At 40.5% G+C, this 18,024-nt stretch overlaps 1 protein-coding gene across 2 annotated transcripts in view; it reads left to right on the top strand.

Moving 5' to 3' along the window:
• Window positions 1-18,024, top strand: part of LOC139559367 (CUB and sushi domain-containing protein 3-like) — a 700,638-nt gene that overhangs the window by 197,403 nt on the left and 485,211 nt on the right. For both annotated transcript variants that reach the window (XM_071375335.1, XM_071375334.1), the window contains exon 4: window positions 9,509-9,703. In XM_071375335.1, the coding sequence (XP_071231436.1) occupies window positions 9,509-9,703 (195 nt within the window). The remainder of the gene's footprint in view (window positions 1-9,508; window positions 9,704-18,024) is intronic.

The following is an 18,024-nucleotide window of genomic DNA, read 5'->3' as shown; positions in this document are numbered from 1 at the left end:
TTTGAAACACAATCAACCCCCAAGGTTGAATCTCTAGCACTCCAGCTACTGTATCCCTACTCCAGTGCATGGCTGAAGGCAGGCAGGCAGGCAGGCAGGCAGGCAGGCCAGACACGAAAGCAGGAGAAAGTTGGCTGATTCGTCGTTTTAGAACACCAAGTGCACCATGAGGTTATTTATTTTACAATGATTTTTACTGCGGTTAAGGCCTGGTCCCTTTTGAGTCTTTGCCATTGCCAAAATGTCAAGAGCTGGTCATAAACTGCTAAAATAGTTGTGAATGTACTTTATGATTTTGTCTTAGTACTATTCAGGGTAAATTATGACAAGAATAGGGTCGTTTAAAGTCAAATATTGATGGTAGTATACCATTTTCAAGGTGTTGAGTAGTTCAGGCCCAGACTCTTCCATCTCTTTGTTGAGCTCTAAAACGGTCTCGTTCCCAATCTAAAGTAAACTTTGCGTATTCACTGGAGGCAGTACTCGCATGAATACTTCTGCCATAGATGATAAATCTCTCTACACCTCATTTTCTACCTTGGGAGGGAGCTCAATTCATCTTTGTGTCGTCTTTAATTTTACATTTGGAGATATAAACTGCAGGTCTAGGAGATGTCAAAGAACTTAAACTACAATGGACTTCTTCCCTAAATTCTCCATCTTTGCATAGTTAAGCGGTTTGGAAAGTTTCTTCAAATACGTTTCACTGCCTTTCAGTGACTGCCAGGCAGCCAACGAGTATAGTTCTGGTCAGAATGCCTTTTTAGAAACAGTGACTGTTTAATGATTACATCGTGGACATTTATTACATATTAATGCAACATACAGATTATGTTTTTGTTGCATAATACGTACATAGCACCGGTGGTGGAAAAAGTACCCAATTGTCATACGTGAGTAAAAGTAAAGATACCTTAATAGAAAATGAAAAAGTCCCCCAGTAAAATTCTATCTGATTAAAAGGCTAAAAGTATATATATATATATATATATATATATATATATATAGATATATATTTTTATATTGAATGTTTAAAACATACAATATACTTGCAGTGAAACCGCTGAACAACTGCATCACATTAGTCATCTAAAGGACTCCCATCCAGAGTGACACACAGAAGCAACCAGGGTCAACGCCCTGTTCAAGGGCACGTCGACAAATCTCCCACAAGGTCAAAAATGGGGACCCGAACCAGCGATCCATCAGCCACCGGCCCAAGCTCCCAACCGCCAGCCCTCCAAGATCCCCCCCACAGTTCCCCAAGAGCTGCTCCCCAACCATCCGAGACCCCCCCCACACATTTTTTTTTTAAATAAAAAATAATTCCACCCCCTCCCCCAATGCACTAACGACCAACAAATGAACAAAAGAGAAAAAATAAAACAATGCAAAAAACAACAAAGACATCAAGGACAAAAATCATAACAACAAGGCCAACTGAATATGTTTGAGTGCATGTATGGCACTATTTACCTGTGTGTGTGTTGATGTATGTGCACATGTGTGCATTTGAATAAGAGTGTGTGTATATACATGTGTACAAACACCTGCATGGCATCAGCCTCAGGCAAACCGGCATTAGCTGTAAAAACACTGCCCCTCACAGTGTCATTAAAACATACTTTTATCTTTGACCGTCATTCTATCCCCCACCCAACAACTCCACTCCCACTTGTCTCCAATTCCACGTCCCAACCCTTAGCTTCCCTCAGCCCATCCCACCTATCTCTGCTTGCCACCCTCTTCGGATTTCTATGCACCATACACTATATATTTCTATACACCATACACTGTTCAAAAGTTTGAAATGTCACTTAGAAATGTCCTTGTTTTTGAAAAAAAAGCAACTTTTTTGTCTATTAAAATACCATCAAATTGATCAGAAATACAGTGTAGACATTGTTAATGTTGTAAATGACTATTGTAGCTGGAAACGGCTGATTTTTAATGGAATATCTACATAGGCGTACAGAGGCCCATTATCAGCAACCATCACTCCTGTGTTCCAATGGCACTTTGTGTTAGCTAATCCAAGTTGATCATTTTAAAAGGCTAATTGATCATTAGAAAACCCTTATGCAATGTTAGCACAGCTGAAAACTGTTGTACTGATTAAAGAAGCAATACAACTTCTTTAGACTAGTTGAATATCTGGAGCATCAGCGTTTGTGGGTTCGATTACAGGCTCAAAATGGCCAGAAACAAAGAACTTTCTTCTGAAACTCATCAGTCTATTCTTGTTCTGAGAAATGAAGGCTATTGCATGCGAGAAATTGCCAAGAAACTGAAGATCTCATACAACTACTCGTACTACTCCCTTCACAGAACAGCGCAAACTGGCTTTAACCAGAATAGAAAGAGGAGTGGGAGGCCCCGGTGCCTTACTGAGCAAGAGGACAAGTACATTAGAGTGTCTAGTTTGAGAAACAGATGCCTCACAAGTCCTCAACTGGCAGCTTTAGTAAATACTACCCGCAAAACACCAATCTCAACGTCAACAGTCAAGAGGCGACTCGGGATGCTGGCCTTCTAGGCAGAGTTCCTCTGTCCAGTGTCTGTGTTCTTTTGCCCATCTTAATCTTTTCTTTTTATTTGCCAGCCTGAGATATGGCTTTTTCTTTGCAGCTCTGCCTAAAAGGCCAGCATCCCGGAGTTGCCTCTTCGCTGTTGACGTTGAGACTGGTGTTTTGCGGGTGGCAAGAATTCTATATAATAATTTTAGCTGAGAAGCAAGAAGTCCTGAATCTTGCGTCGTTTTATATATCAACTCATACACCCTGTACCATGGAATCGGTACATCAAAAATCTCTTCCCAACTATTTTGCAATCTGTATGGCACAGCTGTCAACATCCTGGTCCTCAAATGAAACTGGTATACTTTCCTATTTATGCTATTTTTAATCTTCCGCCAGTTTTGATCCTTTATATTGGGCAGACAGACCAGTTCCCTATCTCCTCCCGCTGCCACCTGCCTCCTGAATTTTAGGGGTAATGCTGTAATCAATTGGTTCCATTTTACAATATAATTTAAAAACAAAATACCCTTTTCAAACATCTTTCCCAAAAATACAGGTATTTTATCAACCAGCACATTTGAGTTCAGCCATGATATTTATTGTAATATTTGTTCTATCTTTTCAGGGGTATGACATTTAAATTGTAGCCAGCTCTGCAATGCTTGTTTGAAAAAGAGAGATACTTTGAAAAAAGTATAATAATAATTTTCAGCTAATCGAAAATTAGACATGGCATTCTGCACAAAGTCAAAAAGGCAATTTGTAAACAATGGATAAGCTTTTGTTAGTAATCTCCTTGAGAACCATTTAGGGTTCAAGTAAAACTTTTGAATAAGTGAAGCTTTTAGAGAGAGGTTTAGTGCTTTTATATTTAATAATCTCAAACCACCCTATTCATTATATAGATAGGCATGCTTTATTTTGTCTGCTTTAGCGTGTAGCAAAATATTTTTTGCTCATATGATTTGAATAATGAATTATCAGGAGGCAGAGCTATAAGTAAGTGAGTAAACTGAGATATGACTAAGGAGTTAATCAGGGCAATTTTTACATAAATAGACAGGTATTTACCTCTCCATGGTTGTAAGATCTTGTCTTACAAGATAAGATCTTGTCTTACAATAGAAGTTTTCTATTGAAATTCATTGTGGAGAGCTCATTTACATCTTTTGTTTTATGAATGCCAAGTATGTCTACTTCACCGTCAACCCATTTTATAGGTAAACTGCAGGGTAATGTAAAAGTTGTATTTTTTAAGATCCAATACGTAATATTTTACACTTAATTCATAATTCGTTTTTAGTCCAGAGAGTCCAGAAATGTTATCTAGATCTTCAATGAGACATTGCAGGGATCTAGCTTGTGGACTTAATATAAAACTTGAGTCATCGGCATACATGGACACCTTTGTGTTTAAGCCTCTAATCCTCTAATGTTGTTATTTGATCTGATTTTAATAGTTAGCATTTCGATGGTCATAACGAATAGATATGGTGACAACTCTTCTTGACAATTCAATACTCTCTGAGAAGTAGCCGCTTTTTACTCTTTAACATCTAAGGATGTTATATATTACTTTGACACATTTTATAAGAGAATCACCGAAATTGAAAAAATCCAGGAATTTATGAATAAAATCCAGTCTTACTTTATCAAATGCCTTTTCAAAATCCGCTATAAATACCAGGCCTGGCTTCTTAGACATTTCATGATGTTCTATTATTTCTAGTAGTTGTCGTATATTATCTCCAATGTATCGTCTATGTAAAAAACCTGTCTGATCAGGATGAAACCTGGTAAAACCTTTTTAATTCTGAGTGCTATGCATTTCGCCAGTATTTTTACATCACAACATTGAAGTGTAAGTGGCCTCCAGTTTTTTAGATAGACTGGATCTTTATATTTGCCATCTGGGTCTTGATTTAATAATAGAGAAATCAGACCTTCCTGATGAGTTTCTGACAGACTACCATTCCTATAGGAATAGTTCAAACAAGCTATCAACGGAGCTTTGAGCATATCAAAAAAGGCTTGATATACTTCTACCGGTATGCCATCAAGCCCTGAGGTTTTTCCATACAGAAAGGATTTAATAGCCTCAAAAAGTTATTTGTCTGTAATTTGGCCTTCGCAGGGATCTTTCTGTACATGTGTTAATTTTCAATTTTTTTTTATTATTTGGAAAGAATTCCTTACAGTAATCGTCATTCAGTTGGTGAGGATGAGATGGAAAAGAGAACATCTGCTTAAAATATGTAGCTTCCTCTTCAGTAACGAGTTTCTGCAAAATCTTTTTGTTAGAGTTCCTGTGTTTGAGATTCAGGAAGAATTTGGTGCATTTTTCTCCATATTCCATCCAGTTTGCTTTATTTTTGTAATAGATTACATTGGATTATTCTTGAATCAGTTCCTCCAGTTCTTTTTGTTTTTCCTCTAACTTATTTTGTATCTCTGTAGTATCGTTTTTATTGCTATCTATCTGTACTATTAGTTCATGGATTTCTCTTGTTAGTCTTGTGTTTTTAGCCAGAAACTGCTTTTTTATTATTGATGAATATTGAATTGAATGACCCCTGAAGGTACATTTAAAGGTATCCCAAACAATAAGGGGATTTGCTGAACCTATATTATACTGGAAAAAATCTATTATAAATTATTTTGTCTTCGTTAAAAATTCATTGTCCTCCAGTAAACTTTGATAAACTGTCCAATATCCCTGTCCACTTGAACATTCTATAAGAGTTATGTGAAGGCCAATTAGATGATGATCTGATCGCATTCTGTCTCCTATTAAACTGTTTTAACCTTTGATTCAAGAGAGAAAGAGACAAGAAAGTAGTCAAGACGACTAGCTTGATTAAGTCTCCTCCATGTATATCTCACTAGGTTGGGATTTTTTAGTCTCCAAATATCCACTATTTCTAATGTGTCCATAATATTTGTGATTCCCTTAAGGGCACGGTGATGATAGTTTGTGGAGTTATTTCCTTTACGGTCCATTGAGGTTCTTAACACTGTGTTAGTCTACCACCATAATGATTTGATAATTTATTGCCTGTAAGTTCAATAAATTGGAATAAATATTTTCGAAGAAGTATGGATCATCCTGATTTGGACCATATAGATTAATGAGCCAAATCCATTTTTCGTCCACTTTCGTATTCAAAAAGATCCACCTTCCTTGCGAATCGTTCTTGACTATTTGCACATTCAGATCGAAATGTTTATTAATTAATATCATCACACCTTTTGAGTTCCTTTGTCCATGATAGAAAATGATTTCACCACCCCATTCCTTTTTCCATGCAACTTCATCAAGGATGTAGAGTGAGTTTCCTGTAAACAGTATATGTTATAGTGCTTTTCTTTTAGCCATCTAAAGACTGATCTTCATTTAAAAGTATTTGTTTTAAAATATACTTAAGTATCAAAAGTAAATGTAATTACTAAAAGTATAAATTATTTCAAATTCCTTATTAAGCAAACCAGACTGCACCATTTTCTTGTTTTTAAAATGTACGGATAGCCAGAGGCACACTCCAACATTCAGACATAATTTACAAATGAAGCCAGTGTGTTTTTATTGAGTCCGCCAGATCAGAGGCAGTAGGGATGACCAGGGATGTTAGGTTGATAAGTGCATGAATTGGACCATTTTCTTGTCCTGCTAAGCATTCAAAATGTAACAAGTACTTTTGGGTGTCAAGGAAAATGTATGGAGTAAAAAGTACAATATTCTCTTAAGGAATGTAGTGAAGTAAAAGTAAAAGTAGTCAAATATATAAATAGTAAAGTAAAGTACAGATACCCCCAACAATTACTTAAGTAGTACTTTAAAGTACTTTTACTTTAGTACTTTACACCACTGCATAGCACATAGTCTGGTGAATGATCTAAAGTTGTGTTAACAGATGTAAAGTCCCCTTTCCATGTGACAGAAAAGTTTACATCTACTTACTTTTTGATCCTAGAACAGACAGTCCCCCATAACTCATCCAATATGAAACTATTCATATTATGCTCTCTGGAAAATAGTATTTTGTAGAATAAACCCAAAGGCCGCTGTATTTCTCCTCATTTAAATTGCTCTGAGGCCCGTCTCTATGTCACTCACTCACGCACGCACGCACGCACGCACGCACACCCACACACACATACACGCACACACACAAACACACACAGTGAGTTGTCAGAGGTGAGGCAGGGCCACTGTTAAAGCTCTCAGGCACGTTTGTTTGTCACGCTAGTTTATCTACCCAGACGAGAAGATTTGTGACCTTTATCAAATCCCACCTGAAGTTTTTCTTCAAGTGTATGGTTTTCTATTTGTGAATTATAAACTAAATGCATCACTAACTTCTTCACAGAGCTAGAGGACTGTTTGCTTCCTCACGGTCCAAGGTGTCAGTTATTTTTTTGTTTTCTCTCTCTCCCCCCCTCTATCTCTCTCTCTCTCTCTTTCTCTATTTATTTCTCTCTATTTCTATCTCTTTCCCACATACTCTCTTTCCCTCTCTATCTCTCTCTCCCTTATCCTCTCTGTGTCAGTTTATTTCTTTCATTTTCTCTCCATTGATATCCCTGTGGTTTCAATAGACCATTGATCTCTATCAATGGGAAGGACTAACTGATAGCGTTCTCAAGGCTCCTGTCCATGTTCCACTGACTCAGAACCATGATATATCAATAACCCTATTAGAAAATAGGAGTTATTCAGAACATGATCAATATCTCTAGTAGACAATGGTAGTCATTCAGAACCATGATATCAATAACCCCAGTAGACAATGGTAGTCATTTAGAACCATGATATCAATAACCCTAGTAGACAATATAAATATTTCCGAACGTGATACTAATAACCCTAGTAGACAACGGTAGTTATTCAGAATCATGATATCAATAACCCTAGTAGACAATGGTAATATTTTACAACCATGGTATAAATAACCCTAGTAGACAATGGTAGTATTTTACAACCATGGTATAAATAACCCTAGTAGACAATGGTAGTATTTTACAACCATGGTATAAATAACCCTAGTAGACAATGGTAGTAATTCAGGACCATGATATCAATAACCCCAGTAGACAATGGTAGTCATTCAGAACCATGATATCAATAACCCTAGTAGACAATGGTAGTCATTCAGATGAATGATATCAATAACCCTAGTAGACAATGGGAATCATTCAGATGAATGATATCAATAACCCTAGTAGACAATGGTAGTCTTTTATAACAATGATTTAAATATCCCTAGTAGACAATGATAGTATTTTACAACCATGGTATAAATAACCCTAGTAGACAATGGTTGTCATTCAGAACCATGATATCAATAACCTGGCTAAAAATGGTAGTCATTTAGATCCATTATATCAATAATCCTAGTGAAAATCGTAGTCATTCAGAACCATGATATAAATATCCCTATTCAACAATGGTAGTCATTCTAATAAAACAGAAGAGGTCACAATTGGAGGTGTTGCAAATTGTGCTGCAGTTATTACCTGATGCCCATGAGCTCTTGAGCCCATCCACCACTAAACCAATACACACACTAACCCACACACTCAGACGCACGCACATACACACTCACACCCTTTAGGTATATGAGACTAATGATGATCTCCCGTTGTTAAAAAGGAAGACACACACGCTGGCTGTTAGTCTAATGAGTCTGTTTTCATTCAGGCTATTTTACAACATCAGGACCAAGGTAATTAGCACAATGAAATTAATAAAGTTGGCACACCGATACCTGCAGACATCCGTGTCTGTCACTGTGTGTGTCCCTCGGCTAACTGTGTGTGTGTGTACAGTATGTGTGTGTGTGTTTGTGTGTATTACGTAGAAAGACTCATGCACAGTAGACCATGTAACGGTTAGACCATGTTCCCTCCCACTGGCAGTGTGAAGGGAAGGAACAGGCACTTTCTTCTTTGCCCCAAAGCCTTGCTCTAAAGTCACAAAAAAGAGGATCCGAGTATGTTCTGACTGATTTGAAGATAATATCCTCCATGATCAGACACACTTTTACTATTCCCCTCTTTCTTATTCCCAGTGTTCACAATGTGTTTTATTGGTAATAAGAGTCATTCCCCAGCAAATCCACTGAGAACTGTTCGCCTGAGCATTAGTTGGCTGGCTGACACACTGGAATATAATGGGAGCAACCAGCGATGAATAGCTGTACTTCTATTGGTCTACTCTCACAATCCTCTCTCTCTCGCTCTCTGTCTTTTGCTCTCTCGCTCTCTCTCTCTCTCTCTATATATATATATATATATATATATATATATATCTCACTCACTATTTCTCTGTCTCTCTCTTCTCTATACATATAGCTCACTCTCTCTTTCTCTCTCTCACTCTCTCTAGATCTTTCCCTCTCTCTCTCACTCACTCTTTTTCTTTCTCTGTCTCTCTCTATCTCTAACTCTCTGAATCATATATATCTCTTCTTCCTGTCTCAGTATCTTCTCTATCTTTTTGACTCTTTTTTTCACTCAAATACTGCACATATTACTAATTTTTCTACAGTATCTTCTTTCTCAGCCAGTATATGGTTATCTTGTCTTGCTCTCCCAGCATGAAGCTAAAGCTGAACCCAACCCACCCAGCACAATGTGAATGCCCTTGGCTGTTTCCACTGTGTCCCTACCTTCAGATGTGCAGTCAAGTTCCATGTGAATGCAGCACTGAACTGCATGTAATGGCAGTGAGGGAGCCGCTGCCATTTTCCGCCTGGCTTGATACTCAGTTGAGTTGAGAAACATGAGAAAGAAGGAGGGATGGGGAGAGAAAGAGGGGGAGAGAACGAGGTAAGGAGGGAGGGAGGGAGGGAGAGAAAGAAGGGGAGAGAGAAAGATAAATAAAGGGAGAGAACGGAGGGAGGGGGAGAGAAGCAGAGAAAACCAACCATGTTTCATTTCTTACACAACCGGGTACTTAATGTGTGCATCTCCCCTCTTGTCCCCATCAGAACTGCAGATCAGTGCCTGTGGAAATCCCGGGGTACCTCCCAAAGGCATCCTGGTCGGGACACGCTTTAACGTGGGGGACAAGATCCACTACAGCTGTGTAACTGGGTACGTCTTGGATGGGCACCCCCAGCTCACCTGTGTCACCAATGCGGAGAAGGGTGCCGTGTGGGACTTCCCTGTGCCCATCTGCAGAGGTGAGAGTCCATGCCCTGGCCTGTTATTGTGTGTGTGTGTGTGTGTGTGTGTGTGTGTGTGTGTGTGTGTGTGTGTGTGTGTGTGTGTGTGTGTGTGTGTGTGTGTGTGTGTGTGTGTGTGTGTGTGTGTGTGTGTGTGTGTGTGTGTGTGTGTGTGTGTGTGTGTGTGTGTGTGTGTGTGTCATAATGTCAGTGACAGCTGCATGCTAATGATATGGGAGTGTGTCTGTAGAGATGGTAGGCTGTGTGTATGGCAGATGTGTAATACATTTGTCCAAATGTGGTTGTGTTTCCTTTGCATCTGTGGGTGTTCATCTGTGAAAGTTTCTGTGTGCATGTCTGTGTCCCTTTTGTGTTTTTGTGTAACCTTTTGATGAGGAGAAAATGTGTCGGTGTGAGAGGGAGAGAGAGTGAGAGAGAGAGACAAGGAGTACAAGCATGTGCGTGGCCAGGTATCTGTCAGGGTTTTGCACACCGTAAGAGAGCGTTCTGACTATGTACACCATCCTATCATCTGGATAGTCCCAGAGTGGATAGTTTTATGTATTTTGAAAAATGTTCAAACAGTTTATTGGTAACATTTTCCAGTATGTGAGAACTCATACACTACATGACCAAGAGTATGTGAACACCTGCTCTTCAGACATCTCATTCCAAAATCATGGGCATTAATATGGAGTTGGTCCCCTCTTTGCTGCTATAACAGACTCCGCTCAACTGAGAAGGCTTTCCACTAGATGTTGGAACATTGCTGCAGAGACTTGCTTACATTCAGCCACAAGGGCATTAGTGAGGTCAGGCACTGATGTTGGGCAATTAGGCCTGGCTCGCAGTTCATCCCAAAGGTGTTCAATGGGGTTGAGCTCAGAGCTATGTGCAGGCCAGTCAAGTTCTTCCACACCGATCTCGACAAACTATTATTATTTCGTGATATCCAATTGGTAGTTTGTCTTGTCCCATCGCTGCAACTCCCCTACCGACTCAGGAGAGGCGAAGGTCGGGAGCCATGCATTCTCCAAAACACGACCCTGCCAAGCCGCACTGCTTCTTGACACACTGCTCACTTAACCCAGAAGCCAGCTGCACCAATGTGTCAGAGGAAACACCGTCCAGCTGGCAACCGGACGTCAGCTTGCAGGCGCCCGGCCCGCCACAAGGAGTCGCTACAGCGTGGTGGGACAAGGAAATCACGGCTGGCCAAACCCTCCCCTAACCCGGACCACACTGGGCAAATAGTGCGCCGCATCATGGGTCTCCCAGTCTCGGATCGAACTGCGATGCAGTGCCTTAGACCGCTATGACACTCGGGAGGCCACTCGACAAACTATTTCTTTATGAACTTCGCTTGCACAGGGGCATTGTCATGCTGAAGCAGGAAAGGGCCTTCCCCAAACTGTTGCCACAAAGTTGGAAGCACAAAATCATCTACAATGTCATTGTATGCTGTAGCATTAAGATTTCCCTTCACTGGAACTAAGGGGCCTAGCACGAAACATGAAAAACAGCCCCAGACCATTATTCCTCCTCCACCAAACTTTACAGTTGGTGCTATGCAGCATTCTTCTGGCATCCGCCAAATCCAGATTCACCCATCAGACTGTCAGATGGTGAATTGTGATTTATCACTCCAGAGAACACGTTTACACTGCTTCAGAGTCCAATGGCGGTGAGCTATACAAATCAAATCAAACTGTATTTGTCACATGCGCCGAATACTATAAGTGTAGACTTTACCGTGAAATGCTTACTTACAAGCCCTTAACCAACAGTGCAGTTAAAGAAGAACATATTTATCCAGTAAACTAAAATAAAAAGTAATACAAAAAGTAACACAATAAGAATAAGAATAACAAGAACGAGGCTATATACAGGGGGCACCGGTACCGAGTCAGTGTGTGGGGGTTAGTTGAGGTAATTTGTACATGTAGGTGGGGGTGAAGTGACTATGCTGTAATGCGATGCTACTGGCGGCAGAGAAGTCAGGCGCAGGAAAGCAGAAACTGATTTACAACGGTTGTGTTTAATAACCATAAACCACCAGCAACAGAACAATAAAATAAATGGGTCAAACAAAACCCGGTACATACCAGCATACCGTGCATAAGCACTACAACAAACAATTACGGACAAGGACATGAGGGGGAACAGAGGGTTAAATACACATCATGTAATTGATGGAATTTGAACCAGGTGTGATGGAAAACAAGACAAAACCAATGGAAAATGAAAAGTGGATCGGCGATGGTTAGAAGGTCGGTGACGTCGACCGCCGAACGCCGCCCGAACAAGGAGAGGGACCAACTTTGGCGGAAGTCGTGACATATGCAAAGATAATAAACAGCGAGTAGCAGTGTACAAAAGGGAGGGGGGTTGTCAATGTAAATTGTCCGGTGGTGATTCTATTAATTGCTCAGCAGTCTTATGGCTTGGGGGTAGAAGCTGTTGAGGAGCCTTTTGGTCCTAGACTTGGTAGCAGAGAAAACAATCTATAACTTGGGTGACTGGAGTCTCTGACAATCGTATAGGCTTTCCTCAGACACCGCCTATTATATAGGTCCTATTATATAGGTCCTGGATGGCAGGAAGCTTGGCCCCAGTGATGTACTGGGCCGTTCGCACTACCCTCTGTATCGCCTTACGGTCAGATGCCGTGCAGTTGCCATACCAGGCGGTGATGCACTTATTGATGAAGCTGATGACTGAGGCGGTGTAGTCCTCAATGCCATTGAATGAATCCCGGAACATATTCCAGTCTGTGCTAGCAAAACAGTCCTGTAGTGTAGCTTTCGCGTCATCTGACCACTTCCGTATTGAGTGAGTCACTGGTACTTCCTGCTTTAGTTTTTGCTTGGAAGCAGGAATCAGGAGGATAGAATTATGGTCAGATTTGACAAATGGAGGGTGGGGGAGAGCTTTGTACGCATCTCTGTGTGTCGAATAAAGGCGGTCTAGGATTTTTTTTCTCTGGTTGCACATGTGACATGCTGGTAAAAATTTGGTAAAACTGATTTAAGTTTTCCTGTACTAAAGTCCCCGGCTACTAGGAGCGCTGCTTCTGGGTGAGCATTTTCTTCTTTGCTTATGGCCTTATAGAGTTGGTTGAGAGCGGTCTTAGTGCAAGCTTCGTTCTGTGGTGGTAAATAGACGGCTACGAATAACATAGATGAGAACTCTCTTGGTAGATAGTGTGGTCTACAGCTTATCATAAGGTACTCTACCTCAGGCGAGCAATACCTCGAGACGTCTTTAATATTAGACATCGCGCACCAGCTGTTATTGACAAATAGACACACATCGTCTTACCAGAGGTAGCGTCTCGGTTCTGCCGGTGCATGGAAAATCCCGCTAGCTCTATATTGTTCGTATCGTCGTTCAGCCACGTCTCGGTGAAACATAAGATGTTACAGTTTTTAATGTCCCGTTGGTAGGATAATCTTAATCGTAGGTCATCAATTATATTTTCCAATGATTGCACGTTAGCAAGAAGAACGGAAGGCAGTGGGAGTTTACTCGCTCACCTACGGATTCTCAGAAGGCCGCCCGATCTGCGTCCCCTTTTCCTGCATCTTTTCTTCATGCAAAAGGCGGGGATCTGGGCCTGTTCCAGTCAAAGCAAGATATCCTTCTCGTCAACTCGTTAATGAAAAAGTTTCTTCCAGTCCGTGGTGAGTAATCGTTGTTCTGATGTCCAGAAGTTATTTTCGGTCATAAGAGACGGTAGCAGCAACATTATGTACACAATAAGTAAAAAAATAAGTTAGACGAAATGCAAAGAAACAAACAAAATAGCACAATTGGTTGGGAGAATGTAAAACGTCAGCCATGTTCTTCGGCGGCATCTTTCCACCTCTGCAGCCGCGCTTGGGATTGCACATGGTGATCTTAGGCTTGTGTGCGTGCGGCTGCTCAGCCATGGAAACCCATTTCATAAAGCTCCTGAAGAACAGTTTTTGTGCTGATGTTGCTTCCAGTGGCAGTTTGGAACTCGGTAGTGCGTGTTGCAACCGGGGACAGACGGTTTTTACGAGCTACGCACTTCAGCCCTCACGGTCCCGTTCTGTGAGCTTGTGTGACCTACCAATTTGCGGCTGAGCCGTTGTTTCTCCTAGACGTTTCCACTTCACAACAGCACTTACAGACCGGGGCAGCTCAAGCAGGGCAGAAATTTGATGTACCGACTTGTTGGAAAGGTGGCATCTGATGACTGTGCCACGTTGAAAGTCACTGAGCTCTTCAGTATGGGCCATTCTACTGCCAATGTTTGTCTATGGAGATTGCATGGCTGTGTGCTCAATTTTAATCTGTCAGCAACAGGTGTGGCTGAAATAGCCGAATCCACTCATTTGAAGGGGTGTCCACATACTTATTATATATAGTGTATTTCAGAGCGGAATCTATAGAAAACAGAATCCATTTTCCCATGAGACAAAGGCTGTCTCCTCTGCCACTGTGAGTTAACTGCGACGGCAGTTAGACACAGAATAGAATCACAGTTGTGAGCAGACAGGATATTTTCCATAAGAGCTGTGGAAAGTTATTCATAAACTACGACATTATCACCATATAGGAACACACACACATCCACCATCAGCATACATAGGAAGAAGCCTGTGATCCGCTGCACTTGCTTTAAACACATCCAGATTTATTGTTCCTGTGTTGGGGCCAATTATAATGTGCATTATCCATGACCGTTTTCAAATAAGATCCTCTTCATAGACAGCCGTGTGCCTCCGCCTGATATGTCCTTAATAATGAGTCTGAGATGAAAGCAACGTGCATCATCTTTCCCTTCTGTCTGATGCACACTGGATAGAATTACCATAGCCCCAGTCAATGGAGTAATTGCACAATAAGTATTAATGTTACCCCTCCTTCCGGCAATGCAACGCCATCCTGCAAATAAGTGCATATTAAAATAAACCATTAAGTGATCCGTAATTGAACAAGGTTGTTTCGAAAAGGTGAAATTAAACAGAAATTGGTTGGAGTAGCAAGCCTGGACCATTTCAGTGAGTGAAATTGGAAGGGTAGAGGGTCAAAGGGAAAATAAACCCAGATCCATCGGCATTACGAACCTATTATCTGTGTCGCCCTATGGTCATTCAGCATGTGGTTATGAATAAGCACAGAGTAAAGTGAGGCTGTGGTCAAAAGTAGTGCACTATAAAGGGAATAGGGTGCCATTTAGGATGCAACATGTGTATACAGGATGTTAAATATACTGTATACTGTACAATAGAATCCTGTTCATATTGTCCTCATGACATTGGTTGTGAATAAGTTATTCACATTGTAGTCCATTCTTTCTGCATTTCAATCTCTCTACAATCCTTCAGGGTGACTTCTGGTAATGAATACGTACTAAGTGACTTTAGCTCAGTGGAATGTCGTGACAGAAGTCAAGCGTCAATCACAAATCACATATGTGTTCAGGAAGTGGTGTGACACAAAACTGAACCGTAACCTACATGCTCTTAATAGATGCTCAGCCTGCAATTTGTTGTCCCAGATCAGATCATGTGATATCTCTTTACATCAATCAATCAATCAAGTTTATTTTATATAGCCCTTCGTACATCAGCTAATATCTCGAAGTGCTGTACAGAAACCCAGCCTAAAACCCCAAACAGCAAGCAATGCAGGTGTAGAAGCACATTATAATTGGCCCCAACACAGTACATCTGGAATTCAATCACCAATAATTTCCTGTTTAAATAGAAGAACTCAAAATGGCCTCCACATCTTTAGTAGAAGGCGGGAGGCCATCGGTTCCATCACAATCGGCCGGGTGAATTATCTCGAGTAAAGCAATTCATGCATAACCACAAGCGAGCATTCAGAAGATCATCTAGAAATGTACATTCTGACTGGGGCTTGTGCTCTTTGTATATTAGTGGGCCAGGGAGCCACTTGCTGAGGGCTAATGTGATGAGAATCTCAATGGCTGATCTGCTGCCTGCCAAGACCCTGGCATCGGTATGAATTGATTTTTTGCAGGCATTCTTCAACCCTCAAATAAAAATGAGAGACTATTTTGCTGAGTTGAAGGCCAACTACCCATTCCCTGGACATTATAAGATATGCATTTGCCTTGCATGAATGTTTGAGGGGGGAAAAGTAATACGTACACTGACAAAACTCCAAATTAGATTGGCTTGGAGTTGAATGGGAAATACACACTGCTGTGTGTGTGTGTGCTCTGTAAAAAAAAAAGTTTCAACTAAGTACTTTATTATTAAGTAACTGGTTCCACAGTCTTTTTTTGGTTACTCAACTTTTCGGTCAAAGTGTTACCTAAACTTAATATGTTTAGTTGGCCCAAACTTAGCTACAACATGAGAAAACATGTCATCAACTTAAAATTATGTGTTTGCTCAAATTGTCTCATAATGTTCATTCAACTAGAAATGATTACTTGAGCATCTTACCCCCCCCCCCTCAAAAGAAAGACTATAGAACTAGTTACACAAACACAGTGCTTAAAACATACAATATTTTCAACAAGTTGACATACATGATTATATTGTGCGTGTTCATATATACAGTAATTAATATTCAACATGTCCTCACCTCGGATTTGAACTTACAACCTCTTAATTCACAGCATTCCAATAGCCCTGCTACGCAGTGGCGATTTGAGCAGGTAAATGTTGATGGGCCAAAAAATTCAAATGTGGGATACATGCCAGCAAAGCCACTACACTACACAACACTAAACAATACATGAATTGCACTACACCACTGCTACACCTGGCTATCAGCGAGCCTTGTCTGGCAGCGAAACAGTTCATTCAGCCTCATTTACTGCCTTTAAAAAAAAACATAGCTGTTATGGCTGACTTGCTTAAAGAAATGTGGTTTCTACTGACAATGAAGATGTACAAACTATGGCATAAGAGGATGACAAGCGGATAAGAGGCAATCCGTAATTTCGATTAAGACATTAATGAGCGAGCTAGCACGGACGTAGTCAGTATAACTATTTGTTCAGCACTTTTGAAATGTACAGGGACAGAATTCAGAAATGGTCCGTTCTTACAGTTTTCTCCCTGTACACCAAGTCAGAACCATAGGATAACTGAAAATCAAATCAAATCAAAGTTTATAAGTCACGTGCGCTGAATACAACAGGTGTAGACCTTACAATGAAATGCTTACTTACAGGCTCTAACCAATAGTGCAAAAAAGGTTATAGGTGAAGGGGGCAGACAATGAAAGCTCTTACAATATTCGATGATTACATTTCTCAAAAACAGGTTATAGGCTATATGTGCACCACCAAGTCAGAACAGTAGGCGAAATTAAGAGGTGAAAATAGACTAAATTATAAGGGTGAGGTACATGTGTTGCTAACAGCTTACTACACAGCATACATTTAGTGTTACTTTCTTAGTTACAGTATACATATCTCATTTATGCAGAAGCATACAATACATTTTTGGACTCACCTTGTTGAGCTGTGCTCACTTAAACAGGAATTTGGCGCGGCAGTCTTTGTGGTCAAATTTTCATCAAACTTTGTCATCAAAGTCTGGATTTACTCTGGATTTATGGTGCTTTCAAGACAACAGGGACCTCAGAAAAAAAAGTTGAATCATGATGACATCAGCGATCTTCAGGTCGTAGCTCTAGAAAGAGGTCCAAGTTCCCGATTTTACAATTCCGAGTTAGATGAAAGTTCAAAATTGATTTTCCCAGTCGTATCTCATTTTTCCTGAGTTCCCAGTTGTCTTGAACTAACTAAAGACAGATTTTTCAATTCCGAATTAGCAGTTGATTTGAGAGCAGCACAAATCATGCTTCATTGACAGCATGGCCAATGTTGAATGTTTATAATTTTAAACTAGGAAAAGAGACCCTTAATCTTAGCAGGCTAATAGCAGGCTAATGATTGCTTTGCAATGCATGCAGTTAGCTACTGATTCCTTCCAAATCACTCATTGTTGAATTTGCAATTTCCAACTTGTTGTGTAATGTTTATGTCCAGTGGCTCATGAGCACCGATACATTTGATCTAGAATTTCTCTTCATATGACAAGGATTAAAAAGGATTTGCCAGTAGATTGTCGACTTGATGTTGTCCAATCAAAGTCCAATCAAAGCTACTGTAGATATAACGTGATCATTTTATCTGGGGCCAATGACCTTGAGCCTTCTTGGATGGGCACTTCTTATGTAACTCTATGGCAGCTCCCAAGGGGCTAGAATTTTAGAGCTCTACCCTTAGACTTGGCGGTGATGTAGTATACCCATGAGTGACAGAACACTGTGCCAATCACGGCGCAATGCTCTGTATTTTCTGCTGGCTTGCCCAACCA

The sequence above is a fragment of the Salvelinus alpinus genome, chromosome 29 (assembly GCF_045679555.1).
Source record: "Salvelinus alpinus chromosome 29, SLU_Salpinus.1, whole genome shotgun sequence".
Lineage (NCBI taxonomy): Eukaryota > Metazoa > Chordata > Actinopteri > Salmoniformes > Salmonidae > Salvelinus > Salvelinus alpinus.
This window is presented reverse-complemented; position numbering and strand designations above follow the sequence as displayed.